This window comes from Amborella trichopoda, chromosome 10, assembly GCF_054954075.1.
Source record: "Amborella trichopoda isolate Santa Cruz 75 chromosome 10, AtrichopodaSantaCruz75HAP2 v2.0, whole genome shotgun sequence".
Lineage (NCBI taxonomy): Eukaryota > Viridiplantae > Streptophyta > Magnoliopsida > Amborellales > Amborellaceae > Amborella > Amborella trichopoda.
Genome location: NC_142345.1, coordinates 33,842,372 through 33,865,989, shown reverse-complemented (window position 1 = coordinate 33,865,989; position 23,618 = coordinate 33,842,372). Strand labels below are relative to the sequence as shown.

At 34.4% G+C, this 23,618-nt stretch overlaps 1 protein-coding gene across 7 annotated transcripts; it reads right to left on the bottom strand.

Annotated features, from left to right (window-relative positions):
• Nucleotides 1-8,478: 8,478 nt before the first annotated feature.
• LOC18446659 (PTB domain engulfment adapter) lies at nt 8,479-22,883 on the bottom strand. Of its 7 annotated transcripts, none has more exons than XM_020675075.2 (5): nt 22,389-22,883; nt 19,724-19,805; nt 17,161-17,307; nt 16,772-16,822; nt 8,479-9,209 (listed from the first exon to the last, which is right to left on the bottom strand). In XM_020675075.2, the coding sequence occupies exons 1-5, from the start codon at nt 22,602-22,604 to the stop codon at nt 9,172-9,174; spliced, it is 534 nt and encodes a 177-aa protein (XP_020530734.1). In that variant the 5' UTR covers nt 22,605-22,883; the 3' UTR covers nt 8,479-9,171. The 7 variants fall into 7 exon arrangements, with proteins under 7 accessions (XP_020530734.1, XP_006856832.3, XP_020530733.1 ...); XM_006856770.4 differs by having other exon boundaries at nt 8,479-9,204; nt 17,161-17,319; nt 22,389-22,781; XM_020675074.2 differs by having other exon boundaries at nt 17,161-17,319; nt 22,389-22,760.
• Nucleotides 22,884-23,618: the final 735 nt, after the last annotated feature.

Genomic DNA, 23,618 nt, shown 5'->3' with positions numbered 1-23,618 from the left:
TTCTAAATATAGGCACGGCATTTTCATCACATTACTTTCTTTTACTCCTGGCAAAGCTCTTGATCGTTTTCTTCCGTGTTATTAGAGTCACTTCACTTGGGCTTCTTCAGCTCAAGTGTTTGGGATTTACATCCATACTGGAATACAACCCATTTACATCGAAGGGGTGGCAACGGGTCGGGTCCGGCTTGACCTAGACCCAGACCTGAATAGTCTTCAGGTGCAAAAGTTGGATCTGTACCCAGACCTATTGGGTCCCGGGTCTGGTTAAATCCCTTATGACTTTTTTTTTCTGTTTTTTTGCCTTTTATTTACTATCATATACCCTATGACTATGAGCTTCTTTTTTTACCAATAATACTCTAAATGTTGTCAATATTATGACAATATGAACACCTAGCGCACGCTTAAAGACACATGATTGCCATCATATATCCTATAACTTTGGCTACGGGTCAGGTCCGGCTCGACCTGAAACCAAATAGTATTCAGGCCCAAAATTTGAACCCATACCAAGACCCGAAGTCAAGTATACCCGTCAGGTCCCAGGTCTAGTCGGGTCCATTGCCACCCCTACATCTAAATCAGAAAAGAGCCAATACCTCCCCAGTATATTTGAATGTTTTGGTGTTAATTTTAAAAGAGGTACAATGCTGAAAATTTGGTAAAAGTATCTTTATAATACTAAAAATCTTGCTAGAACTACCTAATATTTGAAATTTTAGAAAATGTACCTCATGTATTAACTGCTTTAAAACGTTACTAGCAATATATTCTTCTTGAAATTTTTTTGCTTTAAATTATTCTTAAGATGACTTCCCATGAAGGGTGGAAGCGCTTCCTTTTCCAGGTCATAATAATCGAGGCCAAAAGATATTTACTCCTCGGAGTAGAATGCTCTTTTACTCCCTTGAGCAAAACCCGGTCTAGGATCAGTTTTAGGATCCAAAAATTTGGGGATATAACTTCTTCAACTCATAGATTAACCTTAATCAAACAAATTCTCCTAATTGTATCATCTATGCATTTAAATATAAATAATGTCTCAAGATTGAACAGACCATTTAATTTTTAGATGGTGAGATCTAGGTGTTAGAAAACTAAAATTTCAAATTTATTTTTTGAGGATAATCATTTAGTAATTCTTAAGTGTTTCCCAAAATTTTAGATTGAAAAAATTCTTCTTTTAAACTGAGGAAGTAGAAGTAAACTATGCTTCTTAAGGATCACAATACACGTGCCCATAATTAAGTTGACATAATTGATTTTCTATGTCGACTTTTTAGCTAGATGGAGTGGTACATACATACCTCTAAGCCAAAAGATATTATACTCTTGTGGGGTATATGTTCCATTTACACCCTCTTCTACGATCCCATGTAGAAATAATTTTAGGACCTTAAATTTTGAGAATGTAATATCTTCAACCCTTAGATTAATCTCAATAAGGAAAAAAATTTCCTACCAACACTCTCTATGCACTTGAAAAAAATAATGTATCAAACTTGAATAAAACTGTTCAATTTTTACTGGGTAAGAATAGACATTAGAAAACTCAAAATACAAGTTTTTCTTATAAGAATAATTGTTAGTGATTCTTAGGCAGTTCCCAAAATTTCAGCTTTAAAACATCCCAGTAGGTCTTCTTACTGAGGGAGTAGATGTACATTATGCTCCGCAAAGGAACAATGTGCCCTCTACATGGAAAACATCCTTGCCAGAGCCTTATATATTGTAGATTCCAGTTTCATAGAAAGTTAGCGCTGGCCCTGCCCGATCCTTGTCCCCATAGGTCTAGCCCTAGCCTACCCTCCCATGCCCTACCTTTTTAGGGCCGGGCTTATTGGAACAGACCAGGCGGGGCTGACTGGACAGGTCCAGGCTGTGCAATCGTTTCGTTGAAGCTCTTTGTTGTTTCATGATTGGTTGGCTTATTTATTTACTTATTTTAATTTAGAGAAAGAGAGTAGTCGGGACCATAGTTATCAAGTCAGGGAATAATAATATATCAGCAGACTAAAATACTGATAATAAATTGGTTTTGGTCTAAAATGTCGGAGGCAAAAAATGGATAAAAATATGAATTGCCAAAAATGGTGAATGTTTTAGATTTGACTAAAAAACAAAGTGAAAAAATTAGATATGTAAAGATAACAAACTATCAAGTTACTAGTTGGGGTTATTGTATGAATCCATCAAAACCATTGAACTATAATGGTTATGTCATTACGGTTCATCATTAGAGTCATACTTAGACTAATATTTGTCTAAACTTTCAATAAATACACAACAATACTAAACACAACAACTATATTGGCAAACAACAAGATCGATAACCCAAGTTATAGGATTATTATTCGAAGAAAAAAAACAAAAAACAACCTTCATTATAACATTGCAGTTAACTAAAACACAAAAAAAAAAATCAAAAATAAAAAAGTAGTCCATCCAAATTGCTATGTTGTACGCTAATGAAATAGAAATTTTTTTAAAATTAATCAAACTTCTCTATGCAAAAAAGAATCAATAGAATGCTTAAGCACTGAATTCCTAATTGCATATATCTTTGGTTCATTGAATCTCTCTTTTGCTCTTTCTAATGGCTCTCTATGTTAAATAAAACAAAGATTTTTCATTTGTTACTGTTCCTTTAACTCTATTATTTTGAGATAGATGATAGTTTTGATGGATTGTTTTTGGAGAATCTATTCCACGTTTTCTTGGGGAACATATTGGTGAAATTATTTTATGGAAATTTTTGTTAAATCAAAACTCTTAATTTACTCCCCCTTTTAATGTGTTTCTCTTAACCAAAACTTATATATGTTAAATCAATGAAAAGATAAAGTTGTAGGGAAGGCGTTTCTGTTTTGAAAAGCTTTTTTGAAAAAAATAAAGCAAAGATTTAAGTGGGTTCCATTAACGAAACATGATTCAACATGATTCTTTGAAGATCATTTGAAAAACTCGAAATTCTTAACATGTTCCAAAATATCATGTTTTAAACAGGGACTTGCTTACTATGGTCAACACAATTTTAGGCGCAAAATTATGTTGAGTGAATCATAAGGAGAGGGCATTAGACCCCCCCTGCATTAGACCCCCCTTTTAATGGCTGCAGCACTTTTTGCACTTTGGGGGTAATGCTACTTTTGGGAAGAGCAAAGGGTAACACATGTATGGAGTAGATCATTGATGAGAAAGCAAATAGGAGCCTAAAGGCCACTTTAGGAACCCTATTGCTATGTCTTGCACTAGGCCACACGTGGCCCTTTTTCTCTCGTAAAGTTGGTGGGGCAGAGACCCATTTCACCCCATTTTTGTGAATCCTCTTATCTGCTGTCCCTCCTGGTGGGAGACCCAACTCCTGTCCCCCAATCAATCAATCTCTCTCTCTCCCCTAAAATATATCATCACTTCCCCACAATCTACAAAACTGTAATGCTGCTGAAAGAATAGTTGTGGGCTTGGATTAACTTGCATGTCAAGAATCATAATAAACTTTTTTGAATTTATCAAAAAGTGCAGCACTTTATGAGGCAAGACTTTTTGCTTTTTTTTGGAAATTAACAAAACATTTTGGTTTGTCAAAAAATAACAAAATCTTTTTAATTGAGAAAAATATTTGGATAATAACTTTTTTTAATTTATCAAAAAGTGCAGCATTTTATGAGGCATGACCTTTTCTTTTTTGGGAAGTTAACAAAAATTTTTAATTAAGAATAACATTTTGATAAAGTAATTAAGGAAAATGTTTGGGTAGAGCTGCAATTCTCTCAAAAGAAGTAAAGCCTCACTTCAAAACTCGCCAATTGCAGTTCTTGTGTCGGAAAACCATCAAATCAATCATCTCGGCTTTGAACATTATGGTTGTGAAAAAAATAGGATTTCAAACCCTAAGGTAGTATATAATGTAGCACATTATCTAAATCGCCCATTTCACCGCTAGAAAAAGTTTTTCCAGTAACATAAGATCTGTAGTATTTTTTTAGCTTCAAATTTCATAGTCGGCATAAGAAATTGATTTTAGAGCTATCATGAAGATTTTTTATGCCCAACGTACTTTCTAGAAGCGGATTCGCGTTGAGGCTTTACTTTGTTTCTATGAAGCTTAGGCCTCATAGAAACTGCAACCTTTTATTAATGGAAAATGGTTTGACCTATAAAAGTAACTAAAGCCTCACCTCACAATTCATCAAAAATTGCAATTTAAATATTGGAAAATATTTAAATCGATTACCTTGGCATGAATATTATGGCTGTGAAAAAAAATTAGGATTTCACATTCTAAAAGCAGTGAATACTGTAACAAATTATCTAGACCGTCTATTTCACTCTTAGAACAAGTATTCAAAGATCCACAAGATCTGTAACATTTTGAGTTTCAAATTTGAAAAATGGTTTCATGCGGGCTAGACTGCATTTCATGCGGGCTAGACTGCATTTCTTAAAGATGGATGCACAGTCCAAATGTCTTTTTAATATAATTATTATTTTTAATTTTCAAAAAAAAAAACTTTCACATTCATGATCTCCATGTTAAAGATTATATATTATCTAAAAATTAGGATAAAATTGCATTTAAAAAATATATTTATTGCCAAGACCGCATTTCTACAATATGCGGGTTGGCTGCATAGAAACCGTAATCCTTGTCGGTGTATTGAAAATTGATTTAGAGCCAATTCCGTTGGCAAACATGCTCTCCGGATAAAGAAATGAGGTGAGGGTTTATTTTGTTTTCATGATGCCTAGGCTTTATGGAAACTTCTTCCTTAATTCATTACGTGCGCAAATTATATTTCAGTACAAGTATCATTTGTACAAAATTGAGCCGTTGCACTCTTCACAAAAAGTCCACCGCGTCGTCAGCAAGAGCATCTGCTACCGCATCGGTCACCGTATAGAAGGATAGGGCTGGGAATGGGTTCGGATGGATCCAAGTCGACCCCGACCGGACTAGGTCTAAGGTGTAGATCAAGACTTGACCCAGACCAGGGGTTTTGGGTTAGGACGGGTCTGGTCTGGGTCTATAAATTAAAAAACAAAACATGTTTTATATATTTTATTTTATATAGTTGATATGAATTGCAGAATTCTATACTAATGTATGCCAGTTTAGGTCGGATTGGGCTGAACATGATCCGGACCGACCCTACCTGATAGGATCCAAGGTAGACCTTGACCCAGGCCCACCTAAGTCAGGTCAAGGTCAAATGGACCCATACCCACATCCAGCTAGAGGGCCTGAGTAGCACAAGAAAATGCAGCCCATACGGTCTAAACCTCGGCCTGGTGGGGGAGCCATTTGCCAGGCCTGCCCTTATTTGGGAGGCACAACGCTATTTATTTCAACTGAGCCTGAAATCTCCCGCACAAAAGGTGAAAACTCCTTCCTCACATTGCCCAGGATATAATGGCAGCTTTAAGCTTATCAGATAAAGAGTACGACTCGGTTTAGGTATATGGGTGTAGTTTCCATAAGGTCGCAACCTTAAACAATCCAATTAAGGTCCACCTCTAAATTTTATCACAACATATAATTTTGGTGTAAAAAATTCTTAAGATTATCTAAAAATCTGTTTCATATATAATTATAAAATTTTAAACTACAAAAATAGTTAAAATCAAGCAAATCTATAAACATATATAAATCTTGAAAATGGACGGTCTAAATAATGTGTTGCAATATCACTATTTATGGGATTAAAATCTTCTTTCTTTTTCATATTCTTACATCTCGATGTAGAGATGAACGATTGGAGGGTTTTTCAATATTAAGGAGCTTTTTTCAATGGATTTTTTAGGTGCATCCTTAATTCTACATTTTAAGATTGCAACTTTATATAAACTTTTTCGTATATATATATATATATATATATATATATATATATATATATATATATATATATATATATATATATATATATATATATATATATATATATATATATATATATATATAATAATGATCCTATGAGACCCTCACACACCCATGTGTATTCCCAAAAGATCACCATTAAATTTGACATAGATATCTAGCAAAGTTATCATATGTGGGACTTGACTTTTAGATATCTGTGCCAAATTTAATTGTGATCAATTGGGGTCCTACACACATAGGTGTGGGAGAGGCTCATAGGATCATTATATATATATATATATATATATATATATATATATATATATATATATATATTTCTTTATCATCTTAAAACAGAAATCAAATATAAAACAATAGAGCAGCATCTTTTGCTTCCAGAAATCAAAAAGAAAATTGAAGAATTAAAAAGAAAAATAGAACGAGAAATTTGTAGTGAATTACCAAACGCTTTCTGGAATAGAAAGAAACACATGGTAAGTTTACCCTATGAAGAAGGATTCTCAGAAAGCAAAATACCTAATAAAGCTAGGCCAATACAAATGAATACAAGATTACTAGAAATTTGTAAAAAAGAAATAGATGAACTCCTTAAAAAGAATTTAATTAGGCCAAGCTCTTCTCCTTGGAACTGTACTGCCTTGTATGTAGAAAATGCAGGTGAAAAGGAAAGAGGAGTTCCAAGATTAGTTATAAATTATAAACCTCTTAATAAAGTTTTAAAATGGATTCGATATCCAATACCTAATAAAAAGGATTTATTAGACAGATTAATTAATGCTTGTATCTTTTCAAAATTTGACCTTAAATCAAGATACTGGCAAATACAAATAAATGAAAATGACAGGTATAAAATAGCCTTTAACGTTCCATTTGGACAGTACGAATGGAATGTTATGCTATTCGGATTAAAAAATGCTCCTTCTGAATTTCAAAAAATTATGAATGATGCATTCAACCCTTATATAAAATTCCCTTATATAAAATTTATGTTTGTATATATAGATGATGTGTTAATTTCTCAGAAGACATCGATCAGCATTTCAAACATCTGAATACTTTTCTGACTGCAGTCAAACATGCAGGTTTAGTAGTCTCTGCTAAAAAGGTCAATCTATGTCAAACAAAGATCAGGTTTTTAGGTCACAATATATTTCAAGGAACCATTGTCCCAATAGACAAAGCTATTGAATTTTCAGAAAAATTTCTTTATATAATTCTTAATAAAACAGAATTACAAAGATTTTTAGGATGTTTAAATTACCTAAGGGCAAAGCAAAGGAACTCCCTTGCTTAGTTTTTTCTGATCCAAATGCTTTTAAGATCATTGAATGCGATGCTTCTGAACTTGGACTAGGCGGCATATTAAAACAAAAAATCCATGAGCATGAACAATTAGTTCGATATACTTCTAAAACATGGAATAGTACTCAACAGAACTATTCTACTGTAAAAAAGGAAATACTCACTATTGTTCATTGTGTCACTAAATTCCAAAGTGATATTATTAATACTTATTTTTTAATTAGAACCGATTGCAAATCTGCACGCGATATTTTAGTCAAAGATGTCCAAAATCTTGTTTCCAAACAATTTTTGCCCGTTGGCAAGCCATCTTATCCTCTTTCGATTTCAATATTGAACATCTTCAAGGTTCTACTAACCATCTTCCTGACTTTCTCACGCGTGAGTTTTTGCAGGGGGGAAGGGCTCTTCCAACACTTGAGATAGATCAACAGCCATTAGCTTTAATACTTTTCAATAAAAATAAAAATATGACTCATACAAATAAAAGCAAAGCCCCTATGGATATTGTTCCATCATCTCCCAGATCTTCATTAACCTGTTATCCACCAGTTTCCCCAAATAGACCATTAGTAATATATCCTGATTATTCTACCCAAATAAGTCAAAGCCAGACCCCCGTTTTTATACAATCTCCAATCCTAAATAAAAAATCTATTACTGGGAAATCTCAATATGAAGAAACTGCTTTCCTAACAGATTGTATCATTGAACCTGAACACTTGACTTTAGAACCTGAAAGAATAGCCAATCTCTACCTTTTAAATCATCTTAATCGTTCTAGTGGCAATAAGACAAAAGAATGGTATGAGGCCATTTTGTTAGATACCAATTCTATCTCTCTGGTACATTTTTACCAGAAAAATACAAATATCATTGCTTATTCAAAAATCCAAATACGCAAAATATTATCATACAAAGATTGGGGTATTGACCCTTTGAGTGGGAAAAAGTTACAGGCACCAGAATTCCAAAATAAATACTTCAAATACTCTGAATATATAGATGCCTGGAATAAAGTTTTTGCCTACCAAAATAATAACAATTCTCATACTTGGTTTGTTCAGTTCTATCCTTGAGGCATTTCCTAATTGGTTACGAGAATGGTTCTTAACTTGGGGATCAGGATCTCAGATCCTCCCAGAAACTCTACAAGTCTCGCAAGTGAAATTTGTAGAATTTAATGGAAAAGATCAAAATACCGATAACCATTTATATTTCATGGCGATTTACCAAATCCCATGGATTATAAAATGGCAATACGAAATATCCAAAAATAGAGTCAATAATTATGAATATGTCCCAAAACTTGGGAAAAGAATATTTATTAAGTGGTGGGATATTTTTTATAGCAAGACCCTTACTCCTGATACAATAAAGCTGAAAAAAATTCCAGGACAAAATTTATATGAAAACCCAAATACATTCTCTGAATATATTACCAAAATGAAAAAACAAAATCCTAAAGCAATGAAAGAAGAATTGCAAAAACAACTTTTACAAATGTTTGAAGAAGAATTAGAAAATACAAATTCTTCTCAAAATGACGATACCATTGAAGATTACCAAACAGAAGGAGACTGTGCTGAAATAACCTACCCAGAAGAACTCCTTCATTAAGAGGTCCAAAGCTTAAAAATATGTAATATCAATAATAATATGCTAGAAGATTCCAGAAGACTCCAGAAGATTCCAGAAGACCCCAAAAGATTCTAGACGACTCCAGATAAGTTCGAGTAACAGCTGACCGCAATAATTATCCACTAGCACCAGGGCTGCCAGCTGTCCCATAATCATTTTACGCCGACACCACCGACAAAAAGAATCTTCCACTGTAGCCACCAACATGCCACCTGTCTATGCACTGTAGCCACCGACATGCCACCTGTATCGAGAATCTCCTACAGTATCCACCGACGCACCACCTGTCCCGACAACAATAACGAGCCTGCCAGCTGTCTCAAAGAAAGCCAGCCTCCTCTCCACTAAGAAGTTACCGCCTTATCTAAGCCATCCACCTGTCCTACAAGATTCGAAGAAGATGTGACTATTGTAAAATAATATATAAGACTTTGAGGTCCGACTATTGGGTTATAGCATCTCTTTTTTCATCAAAGTCAAAAATCTTGTCTATTAAATCAAGTATTAGATTTTCTTCTTTAGATAGTACATTACATAAACAATCATGCATTTTTATATCTTGATCTGAATCTTTACTTGAATCAGAAGTGTGCCAAATTAAGTTTTCATCTTCAATTTTTCCTATTCATTTTTCAGTATCTGTGTCGTCAGAAGAGCTATCAGAAATATCAATTACTTGAATTATATTATATAATTGATTTCGTATATTTTCATCAAGCATTAGGGTATCTATTTTCTTTTTAACATGGCAATTACTTTTATAATTGCCAACTTTGCCACATTTATAGCGTACTGGGAGTTTTCTTTTAAATTCTGCTTTTGGAGCAAATTTTTGTATGAACTTATTTCGTTTTTCTTTTTTATGTTTTTGAAATTTTTTTGAAGCTCTATCTTTTGGATATTGTTTATATACTTTTTTCTTGTGCTTTTTACTAGAAGAAAGAATAGTACTAAAACCAAATTGTTCACAGAAGTCTCCTAGTTCTTTCTTTCCAGTCATTCGTTGTTTATCTAATTGTCTTTTTAATTTCATATCATTAAATTTTTCTTTCCAGTGATCGGCACTGGAATCTTATCTTAGTAATAGTCTAGAGAAAAAAACATCTTTATACTATTTATAATATGAAAGCGTAGGACATCTCAAATTAAAAAGCAAATCTTCAGATCTAGCTTCTAATAACGGTGTGCTACCTACAAAATGTAAGGTTATTGTATAGATGAGTGTATTTACCGCATCGCTTTTGCTATGTGGTATATTTTGATTTAATTCATTTTTTACAACCCATTGTCGAGTTGCATTTAATATTTGGGTTTTTGTATTTTCAGACATATGAAAATCCCACCAGCCACGAAGCCAGCCTGTAAAGCCACAAACAATTGCTTTAGCAATATCTTGATCGCGGCTACCAGAGACTTTACATGTTGTGGCATACTTCGTCATATGTCTCATTGTATCTAAAATTTGGTGGTCTGACATTCCATCAATGTTCCAATTTACTATAGTTCGTCCTGAGTAGGAAACTGTATGAGATATTACATCTTCTTCGAATTGTATTTGTATATCTACTGGCGAGGGCCGAGTATGATACATTCTTGCTTGAGACACTGGTCTCCATTTTTTCCCATAGTCTATTCTGTTAATATTTAAACTTTCTTCTTTAAAGGCTTGTTCTATATTTGATATCTCTATATCAGTATTATCAGTATTATCAGTATTTATTGATTCTTCTAGTAGAACCATGGTTTCTGATTCTACTATTTTTGTTTTTCCTTTTGAGTCTATATTTAATTGAGATAATCTTTTTACCAGTTCATTCATTAATTCTTTATTGTCTTATTTTAAGACAAATCTATCTTTATTTATGGTAGGAGGTGGTTTGAACATAACTGCCTTTTTCTTTTCTTCTAGTATTTTTTGGGGTTGACTAATCAGATTTTCTATTCGTGTGGCCTGCTTGCCTAAAGATTTTAGATATAGCTTAGTATAATTATTTTGTTCTACTATGTGAGGAATAATTTCAACTTTATGTGTATGATCACCAGGGATTAATTTATAGGGTGTAGCTTTTGTTTCTAATTTTCCGTTTATTACAAGAGTTTGTTCAGGGGGATGAATATGTTGTATTTCATTTCCTTCAGTAGTATGGTAAGTTGTATATTGATTTTCTAACGTGTTGAGTTCAGGATTTAGTTCTGATTCTAGTATTTGATAACCGTTTTCCTTAAGGGTAGCAACTAGCCAGTCGAAAAAACCTATATTTTTTCTATTTATTTTTAGAAATTTATTGTATTTTATATGACATGCATCTATTAATTCTTTCTTAAAAATTTTTAAATACCAATTTCTTAGGGTAGCATTTTTTTCAGATAAATAATCATTCTTTAAATATTCTATGTTTACCTTTTCTTCTTTTTGTAGAGTCATGATATTAAAATCAAAGTCAGGTAAAGACAATTCAGATTTGGAATAATCTATTTGTTTATATACAGGTCTTTGTATATTACTTTGAGTTTTGGATAATCCCTGTATTATAGGTTCATTAATTGATGAAGTAGAATTTCTAGAAGGAATAATTCTTCTTGGAATAGATCTAATTTCATTCTCATCTAATATTCTAAGTCTAGTATTTCTATTAGTATTAAATTGTATTTCTACTTCTCCGTTTGGATATTCGATAATATGTTTGGGGGTATTATTTTTATGAGTTTTGAATTGCTGATTTTCGTTCTATATAGACCAATTTTTAGGTAATTCTATTTGAGACCAATTGACTGCTTTAGGTATGACAGTGTTAGATTTTTCAGTATTTGTTTGAAAGAAGATTGTCTCTCCTTTAGTATCTATCTGTATTACATTTGGATTGAGAGTAGTCATTACTTTATAGCATATTCGAAATATTAATACTATATTCTGAGATCATGGGTTCATGTCGAAACCCTGGGTTTTTAAGTTTAAAGTGAAAACTTTTAATAGATTTAGGTATGTTAAAGATATAGAAAAATTAGGAAAACAGTTAAAATAAATTGGACCATTACATAGACTTGATTCTACTATTCCCAATAGTGAATCAGTAAATTGATTATGGCGATTATCACGTAAGCATAATAATATAGAATTATTAAGTCCTAATCTTGTTAAAGGCTTAACAACTATTGGGATTAATGCTATATGTAGATAGTTATAATTTTTGTTTTTATGAGATTGTATTACTTTATTAGATAGTAATTGAAAAGATTCTTGCTCCCTCGTAACAAACAAACTTTGTTCAACAGTTTTAATCGCATAGCCTGTTTTTAACTCAAAGGTTCCCCTTTTGTAAATATCTGTAATAGGTACTTTAGGTATATTCCAATTTTATATATGTTTTTCTATATTTTCGATAACTATTTCTTCTTTGTTTTTTACCCTTAGATTATTACTTGTTGAAGGTAACGTCATGTTGGCTAGGTTTCTAATAAAATTTTCCATTTATAGGTTACGGATAATGCTATAGAAAACATCTTACGATGGTTTTCGACCTCAACGGCTTCTCTTGGCCTAAACGGTCTTTGAGCCTGGGCGTCAAGTACCTTAACTCTCGAACTAACCTTTAATAAATGAAAAAAATTTTAGATTCCTAACTTTTAAGGGTTACTCTAACAAGACTCTATTGATAAATTACAATTTCGAAATAGTTTTCTTATATCGTGGCTCTGATACCATTAAAACCAAGATCTATAAAAAACCAAAATTAAACATAATATATTAACCAAGATTAAACAGACTAGTTTAACATAAGTACTTAAAACATTCGCATATATCTGAAGTAAATTAGGGCAATAATTATTGCAAAAACATGAAGAGGAGAAATGTCTAGCAAAATTAAACATAATATATTAACCAAGATTAAACAGACCAGTTTAACATAAGTACTTAAAACATTCGCATATATCTGAAGTAAATTAGGGCAATAATTATTGCAAAAACATGAAGAGGAGAAATGTCTAGCAAAACCTAGCTAGTATAAGTAGTTTCAAATATTTTAATACTAAATATGAACTTTAACTGCATAATCATTTATTATTCATAGCAACTGTATACAGTGACAAGAAAAATAGTTACAAGAAATACGGACTGGTTATAAATACAGAAACTGTAGAACAGTTTCCATTCTTCGGGGCAGAAGCTAAGAAGTGAATCAAGATGGCAGTCACACATGCAGGGTGGCTTATAGTATTCCACCAAGATTACACTATTTAAGACATGAACGACTTAAATAAGAAGCACAGAATTTTACTCGAGATTTACAAAGTACAAGACAAACAGGTGTACAAACTTCTTCGGCTAAGGAGATAATTTTTACAAAGAGTAGAGACTGAGAGAGAAGGAGATTCCTAGCCCTGCCTAATGCATTGGCTAGCGTCCCTTATATAATGCCTTGGCTAGCTTCCCTTATCATGCAAAGATTGGGGTATTGACCCTTTACGTGGGAAAAAGTTACAGGCACCAGAATTCCAAAATAAATACTTCAAATACTCTGAATATATAGATGCCTGGAATAAAGTTTTTGCCTACCAAACTAATAACAATTCTCGTACCTAGTTTATTCAGTTCAAGATGCCTATCCTTGAGGCATTTCCTAATTGGTTACTCAGTTCAAGATGCCTATCCTTTAGGCATTTCCTAATTGGTTACGAGAATGGTTCTTATCCTGGGGATCATGGGGATCAGGATCTCAGATCCTCCCAAAAATTCTATAAGTCTCGCAAGCGAAATTTGTAGAATTTAATGGAAAAGATCAAAATATCGATAACCATTTATATTTCATGGCGATTTACCAAATCCCATGGACTATAAAACGGCAATACGGAATATCCAAAAATACAGTCAATAATTATGAATATGTCCCAAAACTTGGGAACATAATATTTATTAAGTGGTGGGATAATTTTGATAGCAAGACCCTTACTCCTGATACAATAAGCTGAAAAAAATTCCAAGTCAAAATTTATATGAAAGCCCAAATACATACTTTGAATATATTACCAAAATGAAAAAACAAAATCCTAAAACAACGAAGAAGAATTGCAAAAATAACTTTTACAAATGATTGAAGAAGAATTAGAAAATACAAATTCTTCCAAAATGACGATACCATTGAAGATTACCAAACAGAAGAAGGAGATTGTGCTGAAATAACCTACCTAGAAGAACTCCTTCATAAAGAGGTCCAAGGCTTAAAAATATGTAATATCAATAATAATATGCTAGAAGATTCCAAAAGACTCCAGAAGATTCCAGAAGACTCCAGAAGATTCTAGACGACTCCAGAAAAGTTCGAGTAACAGCTGACCGCAATAATTATCAACTAGCACCAGGGCTGCCAGCTGTCCCATAATCATTTTACACCGACACCACCGACACAAAGAATCTTCCACTGTAGCCACCAACATGCCACCTGTCTATGCATTGTAGCCACCGACATGCCACCTATCTCGAGAATCTCCTACAGTATCCACCGACTCACCACCTGTCCCGACAACAATCACTGGCCTGCCAGCTGTCTCAAAGAAAGCCAGCCTCCTCTCCACTAAAAAGTGACCCCCTTATCTAAGCCGTCCACCTGTCCTACACGATTCGAAGAAGATGTGACTATTGTAAAATAATATAGAAGACTTTGAGGTCCGACCATTATATAAGGGAAGCTAGCCAATGCATTAGGCAGCGCTTGGAATCTCCTTCTCTCTCAGTCTCTACTCTCCGAAAAAAATTTCTCCTATAGCCGAAGAAGTTTGTACACCTGTTTGTCTTCTACTTTGTAAATCTCGGGTAAAATTGTGTACTTCTTATTTAAGCCGTTCATGTCTTATACAGTGTAATCTTGGTGGAATACTATAAGCCACCATGCATGTGTGACTGCCATCTTGATTCACTTCCTACCTTCTGCCCCGAAGAATGGAAATTGTTCTACAGTTTCTGTATTTATAACCAGTACGTATTTCTTGTAACTATTTTTTTTGTCACTGTATACAGTTGTTATGAGTTGCTATGAATAATAAATGATTATGCAGTTAAAGTTCATATTTAGTGCTAAAATATTTGGAACTACTTATACTAGCTGGGTTTTGCTAGACATTTCTCCTCTTCCTGTTTTTGCAACAATTATTGCCCTAATTTACTTCGGATATATGCGAATGTTTTAAGTACTTATGTTAGACTGGTCTGTTAGTTTGTTTAATCTTGGTTTATATATATATATATATATAAGCAATGGTCGCCATTGAGGATATCAAAAAATGCTTTCAGTCAGGCATAGCGTTCAAAAAATCGACCCAGCCTCGGAAACCAACCAAGCGTTAGTTTCGAGTAACTGGTAAGCTGGCCGGTTCAACCGGCCTAACCGAGCAAGTCCCAACCGATTAAAAAAGTGTTAAAAAATAGAAATAAAAAATACAAAACACATCTAAAAATATATATATAAAGTATATTTAAATGATTAAACAAAGCACATCTAAATGAAGTTGAAAATTAGTGAAAGAAAGATTTTAAAAATTCAATTTGTGCATAGGGGTATTTTTGAAATATAAGCATGAAACTCCATGACAGAGAGCATGGAGGCTCTGAGATCTACACCAAAAGGCTCCCAGATACAATGTTCTGGTGTTTGAATGACTCTTCTTCTGAGATTGCAGCAGCCTCTCAGATCTGGTCTCTAAGATCTTGTGAGAATCTTTGCCTCGTTTATCCTAAGGCTCTACTACATCATTAATAACATAAGAAAGATGCAGTTTTGATGGGAGGTGGGATTTGAGGTACACGGAGTCAAAAAGAAGGTTTGGAGGGAAAGAGTGACATGTCTGTCCTTGTCATCACTTATGAAGGAACCTATAACCACCCTCTCCACAGCACTGCAACTGTCATGGCCTAAACTACCTCGGCTACCTCCTTGATGCTTACCTCTGGGCCCTTAGACACACACCCCTCCTCTTCAGTTGACCTCCAATCCCTATGTTTCAATCTAACTCAAGGAACTACTGTTAGTGGCACTCTTGATTTATTTTGTAGAAGTCAAATAGGTTGGATATCTAGGTGAGTTTTTCTATACAAATAAATCTCATGATCAATGGTAGCAAAGTTCGCATCAACCACAATCATGAACAGTTGATCAAATTAAGGCACAAAAAGTTATACTACGTAGTTACTAGAGTGCATATTTCTTGATCTATAGAGAATGGTATAGTCATAGGAGGAAATCACCATCACATCACTGGTTTAAGTCGCAATGATTGGAGTGGGTACAACCAAACATGTCATTAGAGTGTCCAGATTACTTTTCACCATCACCAATCCAGGTCTTTGATGGGATGATGATAACCTTATGACCATTTTATTTCCATCACATATCAATCATAATATGTGGACCTATGGCTTAGTAATAGTTTTCAATGAGGCTCAAAATTTGGAGATCTGCTTCCCGTGTATCTTCTTTGCACAAATCATGAATTTCACTGATCCAAACTATTATTGAAAATTAAGTACGAATTCAAACATCATGGAATTATTTTAAAATATTATACTTAACTCTATCATTATATGAAAAGACACCATTAAGATCTCATGGTTCGGATCAGTTGCAATCTTTTTTAGAATGTCTCCTAACTTGTTGAGGGAATAATTTTTTGTTTTTTCTCTTTTTTGGGGGGTTGGGGTTAATATGTTGCTGACCATGACATGATTACGTCTAGAACAACCACAATATACATTATAAATACACAATGCATTTCAAAAAAAACATTGAAATCCAAACATTACATTGACACTATGGCCCATATGTCCATGCTTTTTAAGATTAATATGAAGGGGCATCATAAAACCCAACCTCCTACTAATACTGTATTTCTGTGCAGAAAAGGGCAGCAATTAATTCCCAACTCTAATATTGACTAGAAAGGGTCAAGGGGAACCTCTCAAACGTCCCAGCACGTTGTGTTCACCAGTGAGGTATTCAACCAAGCCTTTTGAAGCCCAAAAAAATAGAATTTATTTGTCAGTCAATGATGAAATATGAACATATAATCACAATTATTGCTATCAATATGGCGGATTCTAAGTGATAGAGGTGGGAAGTATACTGTCCAGTGGACTATGGAATAAATAGTCAACTGAGTCCACCATCCAATGAAAGTGTGGATGGTGATGGTGGGGAACTCCAATAAGACACCATTGGTCATGTATTGTTCCGGTGAGGTTCCTCTCTGCTCCCCCCCAATCACCATCCATCATCTCATAGTGAAATGACATTGTTGTTCCACAGTCCATTGGACTATTCTACACTTTCCCTGAATCTATTTACCATTAGTATAATGCCGACAGTCGTGTTCCCAAATCTTGAGCTCAGTATCCCAACAATTATTGAAGTTTCTGACTTTGTGTATGCACGGATCATCAGAAGAACCCACATACCAGCAACCGGATTTTGGAAGCTTTGTCAACTTCCTAACTAGAACAATTCCTGGGGAAAAATCAGTATTACTAGGAAGCTGAAAAGGTTATCTAAAAGCATTTCATTGATATGCTAGAAGGGGTTTTATTAAAAAACAGAAAACGTAGAGATGAACAGCAGTTTGGTATAAAGTAGAGCAGGCTAGTGTCGATCATAATATTAACAAATGATTGTCATTTATCATTAAAGACTCCTCCTTTAGAGATACAAAGAGTGGAGGGGGGCCCAGATCACATAATCGAAAAAAAGCTACTTCTTTCATCAATAAACTAATTGCGTCTCAAAAATCTACAGGTGAAGACGGGTGGGCAAACACAAAAGAAAGTTTTAGAGTACTCCATGTAGATTAAAATTGAAACAAATAAAATTATTATATCATTCCATGTGGAATTTTTCTTTTCGGACCATTGAAAGGGATATTCTTTTCCTTTTGGGGTGAGCCCAAAAAAATAAACTGATAGAATGCAATTCTAATGGCTTATATGACATTGTCATGAAGTACAACCCTCTGATTGTGGAGCCCAAATTACCCACTTTCCTATTTAACCCCAAACCTAAAATGTGCTCTCTCTACCCACAATGACCTCAGACCTTCGCCTTGGCTCCTGATTTTTGTTCAAGCTTCTAACCTCAAAAATAAAGCACTGAATCCTTTGGAGAACTATGGAGGCTCCAAAAGCGGGTCATGGTCAATAAACCTCATCCATGTTCAATGTTGATGTACCTATTAACTCACCATCACTAGTTAATGTTGGTTTAAGAGACCTCAATGGTGTGCCACATCGTGGATATGTTTTCATCCCTTTGGTTTGGCAGCATCACCTAATCGTTTCGAGACCATGTGGTAACCTTCCATTGAGGTGATGGCAGCTTTTGTATTATTTTTGGGAAAGTACAATACACTACGATCTATATGACCATAGAAAATATATGATCGTAAGCATCATCACCATCCTATCAAAGGTATGGAGAACCAAGTGATAGGTCCCACTTTTCCTCCATCACTGTGCACCTATTATTTGGATGGTGATCAATACTAAATTTTCTTGTCAAGTGGATCATGGCATAATCTTCCATTGCCACTTTGGTTACCCAGACTACTGACCGTTCCTACGATAACTGCCCCAGATATTCATTTAGGAGACTGAAATTTTCATCCATTCCAGAAAAAATGCAGGCATGTTTTATACTTGAGTTCACATACATTTCTTGTGAAGCACAAAATCAGATTCTAGTTTGCCGCTGACTTTAGGATTGAATCTTCATAAGAATTGCCACATGTAATAGTTGTTTATTAAACAATCTTCTGCACTAGGAAAAGAACCAGACCAAGGTAAGGTGCAACAGCTTGAGGGACTTAGAATTAGGGCCTCCAATCATGTGTCCATCCAATATGCAGTTTAAGACAGCAAGCATAATTTTTCTTCAATAAATGTAGAATGTAATGGCCACGCGTAGCTATATACTTCAATCAAGAACAATTATATCTGATTTATTTTTCTTTTTAATGTCATTATAAAATGTTCAAAAATGTTGCCCCACTCTCATTACAGAGTATGCCTCTGAACTTTATGCACAACATTACAGAGGTAGGCCTCTGAAGTCCACAAGCCATGATCATCATCATCACCATCATCAAAGCCCTATCCCAACTATTTCAGGTCGACTACGTTAATCTGTTTCGCCATTCTGCTCATAGGTTCAAAATTCATGACAAGATTTGGCAAAGTTTTGTGCTGGCTGCCCTACCCTCCACAAACCATGATGAATTGTCCAAAATGCAATTAAATAGAACCAATAGAACTCCACATTTATTTACCTCTTTCTTTCTCATGTCCATTTGAGATTGAGATAAAGAAAGGGAAGGAATTAGCCTCAGGCCAAAGGACTGGCATTTGAATTTCCATAGGAGAAAAGGAAATACCATAGAAATCTGAACTTATTCCTCATTGTTAGACAAATGCATGTGGCATTTTACCAGAACTTTCAACAGTATCAAACCAACCTAATGTGAATATGGTTCAATCACATATTCGGGTGTGGGTGCAGGGCGGACCATGTCAAAAAGGGCTCCTCAATTGATTAAATAGAGAAGATCGCCAAGATTTCATGACCTGCTGCCGAATCTATTCCAGTTCCAACAGCTCAGACTCGGATCGTAGGGATAGACAGACAAACCAATCAACAATCATTAATAGAAAATGCATGGACCATCCAGCAATAAGAAAAATGTATTCATCTAACCAGGACCAATAATATGCACATTTCACAGAACCAGAGAAACCATTCACCAAGAAGAAAATAGAATTTAGCGATACTTTTTTGCCTCACAAAATTAAAGTTGCTACACTTATGGATTTAATAATTATATTCTTATTTTAGATGTTCATCCACAACCGATAAGAGATAGTACCTGGGATCGTTCTACCGGATAGGGCAGCAAAACTTATTTTAACATCCTCAGGATCCTCTGGTTGAAAATCACAAACAATAAGCTGTAGCACAAAGAAGTGCGATGAGAAAGAAAGCAATCCTATGTAATCTTCCAAGTAGTTTCCAGATCGTATCGAGAGTCCAGGTGTTACAAGGGCACAAGTACAGCCTAGGGCTTGGGTTAATGATAAAAACAATTGCATCATAAGAGAATCTGATTCCACATATCCAAAAACATGACTTGAAAAATGGTAAGGATTGTATTGCTCAGATTTGTAAGACTATCGAGTTTGTATCTGTTTAAAGCTAAATATTCAAGCCTATACTTGACTTGATTGACAGTGACAGAAATTTTGATAAAATGAACACACACAAAAAGGAATGGCTTCTACATGTTTCAAAATAAACAAATATGGTACTGATAGAGATAAAACCTTCTGCACATCATAATGTGGCATTTGCACATAATAAGAGACAGATCCTATTAAATGTGCAAAATATAAAAATAGGCCAAATAAAGGATACATCTTTGAGTCGTATATGCACCTAGTAAGTTTGAAAGTGATAAATACCTGTTGAAAACTTCTTTCTTTTGATCAGCACGTCATAAAGTTATACTCAACGAATAACATATGTAACATAATTGCATAATACAACAGTAATTGCACATATCATGCAAGCGCTATACAACTGCATATATAGTGCAGCATATGTAAGATAACTGTGATGTTGTTCAGAACCTTGATTTCCCAGGAAGCACGGGCTGAGAAGGGACCAGCTAAAATATTATAATACATTGCTTTAAAGCAACATGTAAGAAATCCTCCATCAATATTATCTGAACCCTCGAACAAAAAATATTGATGTAAGAGCACTCCCGAAAGTCAGAGAAAAGAAAACAGTACAATTTATGCTGGTATCCACAAGCAACCAAAGATAGTATCCCATGCAATACAAAAATCTAAAAGCATCACTCCAGGAAAGGAAACCCCTACATGGCACTTCTTTTCTTAATGGCCAATTGATCTATTCAATTATTTCCAACATTAGATCTATGCAGCACCAAAACTATACAATCATGATTCATATGGAGCTATCAACTAGTTCCATTGAACCAATGCCTCCTAATGTCATATCTATACAATGTGTGACACAGGGTATCTAATATTTGGTACGAAATGATGATGTGAGCAATTCTCTTAAGACCACAAGTTGGCCTCATTACCTGCAACAAGTTAAACAATATTTTGTGGGCCTACATTCATAACTGCTTCCATGAAAAGCCTGCATCAGCATTCTTAGCCACAGCCGATGCATCTATACCGTTTGAAAAGAAAATGTCCATTGATTAATATACAACGTTTTTCTCACCTTCCACCAGTCTATGATTATAGAACACCATACTATGTCTATGTTGCCTCAATGATTCATAGAACCCCAAAAACATTTCAACATTTTTTCTAACATCCAACCCTATGGGCACTTTGAAGTGGTGCCAGTGGCCTAACCACACCAAGCATAGGCCGAAAAGAAATAATCATTATGCAAAACAGAACCATGATATCTTACATCCAATAATCCATGACCTCGTTTGCATTGATGGGCTGCAACAATGCATCATACATGGTGCAAAGTACCTCCTCTTCCTCAATTACAAATTGGGCACAGTGTTAACTCCACCCTCGGGCACGTTTCTGTTTATTTCCCAAGTTGGCCCAGATCTCTTTCCAATTTGTAAATTTTCCTTTCCTTTTTTGCTTCCCTATGGAGGGAAGCTGTTTCTCGACCTAAATCTAGTCCTTAATTTCCAAAGCTTGTTTCTCATGGGGATTTCGATCTCATTGGAAATAATTGCAACTTTAATGCAACATATCAATAACAATATCAAAACCATGGAAGGTTACACAAGAATACATTTTCGGAATGCAGAGACAAATTCAAACATGCAAAAAGAAACAATATTGTCATGTTTAGAAGATAAACTTGAGCTCTGTGAGTAGTATATTCACAGACATCCAAACATAGCAATATCTATCGAATCATACTACAAACACCATCAACTTTAGATTCACAGGACTCAAAAGACCCCAAATGAATCTCACAGAGACCTGAAATAAAGTTTTCTCATTTAAAATAATAAACATGGTTTATACCCTGGCTTACCGTACATCAGGGACAACATTGAAAGCAATGCATATGGTCTGCATTGAAGGGGCAGGGAGCACAAATAACAGGTAAAAATGTTCAAAGAAATATTCATTTTTTATAATTAAAAAAATAAAACCCATCATTTAAAAAAATTAAAATTCGACTATTTAGATGCAACAAGAAAAACCAGCATATAACGTATAAAAACAATCCATTTTGAGCGTGTTATTCATGGTTTCCACAGAAGATAAGATGGCTATCGACACCATAACTGACTGGAAATTACATGAAGTACAAAATTTTAAAAACCATTATAGAAAAACAAAAAGTCTAACAATGGCTTTGAACGCCTCATTAGGATGGTTCAAAACCGAGATTCAGACATTAAAAAACTTATGGCGGGGGGGGGGGGGGGGGGGGGGGGGCGAAAGTGTGAAAACCAATATCCATTTATAGGAATTGGGGAGAGAGAGAGAGAGAGAGAGAGAGAGAAGCACCTGAGAAGATGGAGAAGCAGGTTTAAGGATCACCATGAAATGCTGCAAATTCCATGAATTCAAAGAGTAGGCAGCTGCCATTATCAATTGAGGTGGGCCTCTTGGAGCTCTAAGAGGCATAGAGGCAACGTATATTTCATCCCCACCTTGTGTAATGGGAGTTTTAGAAAGAGAAAGTATGGGGGTTTTAGAGAAAGAAATGCGAAGGGAGTTCATCAGACTGGTGTGGGGGTATCTTGGAACTAATATCTGTTATCCGTCGGCACTCTGCACCATAAGAAGCCCATTTTCAACCGGAAATATTATTTTTAAAAAAAAAGCGGACTATATCGAACTTTTTTTTAAGAGAAATTTACTTATGGCCACTATTGGGTCAATCATAAAAAGAGGCTCAGTCCGAAACTCCGAACACACTCCCCTCCAACGGAATTTTTTTTTTTTTTTTTTTAAATTGGCTCTCCGTCCAATGCAAAGAGCCATGTTATTTCTAGTTCTTTCTTATTTGGTTTTTAAAATACTAAACAAGTATACATCATCCCCAAAACCGGCAAGTCATCTCTCTCACTCTTCGCTCCACCATCCCCCCCTAATTGTTTTCTCGTGAAAGTTTTGAAGTAAGCTCTAATTTGATTGTTTAGAGCCTAGGCTCTTTATAAACATTTTCCTTAGTAAGAATTTTTCCAAAGTAAAAATTTATATAAAGGTGAGGCTTTAAACAATCAAATTAAAGCACACTTCAAAAATTTATTAAAAAATATTATTTTAGGGCTAAAAATTTGATCATCTCAACATCAAGATGTATGAACATGAGAAAAATAAAATTTTATGTGTTAGAAATAGTACATCTTGTAATATGTTATCTTGACCATCAATTTTCAAGATTTTCAGGTGTTTATATATTTTCTCGATCTACACTATTTTTTAATTTTAAAATTTTATAATTAGAGATGAAAATAAATTTTTCGGCCATCGCAAAGATTTTTTATATTGAAACGACATAATTTCGATGCTATTTGAAGGTGCACCTTACTTTTGATTATTTAGGACTTCGGCCTTATACAAGCCACACCCTCATTTTCAAAAAGTGTGGTTTGTATAATGTTGCAACTCTAGACAATTAAGGTCACCTCTAAATTTTTTCGTAAATATCATTTTGGTGTGATGGCTTGACAATCTATTTTTGTATCTAATTAGAAAATCTTCAACTTCAAAAATGATTCAAATCAAGTA

Coding starts and splice junctions, on each gene's coding strand:
- LOC18446659 (XM_020675074.2), bottom strand. CDS start 22,604: ATGAACTCCCTTCGCATTTCTTTCTCTAAAACCCCCATACTTTCTCTT. Junction 19,806..22,388: donor CTGCTTCTCCATCTTCTCAG/GTGCTTCTCTCT, acceptor TTTGTGCTACAG/CTTATTGTTTGTGATTTTCA. Junction 16,823..17,160: donor CTGTCGGCATTATACTAATG/GTAAATAGATTC, acceptor GGGCTTCAAAAG/GCTTGGTTGAATACCTCACT.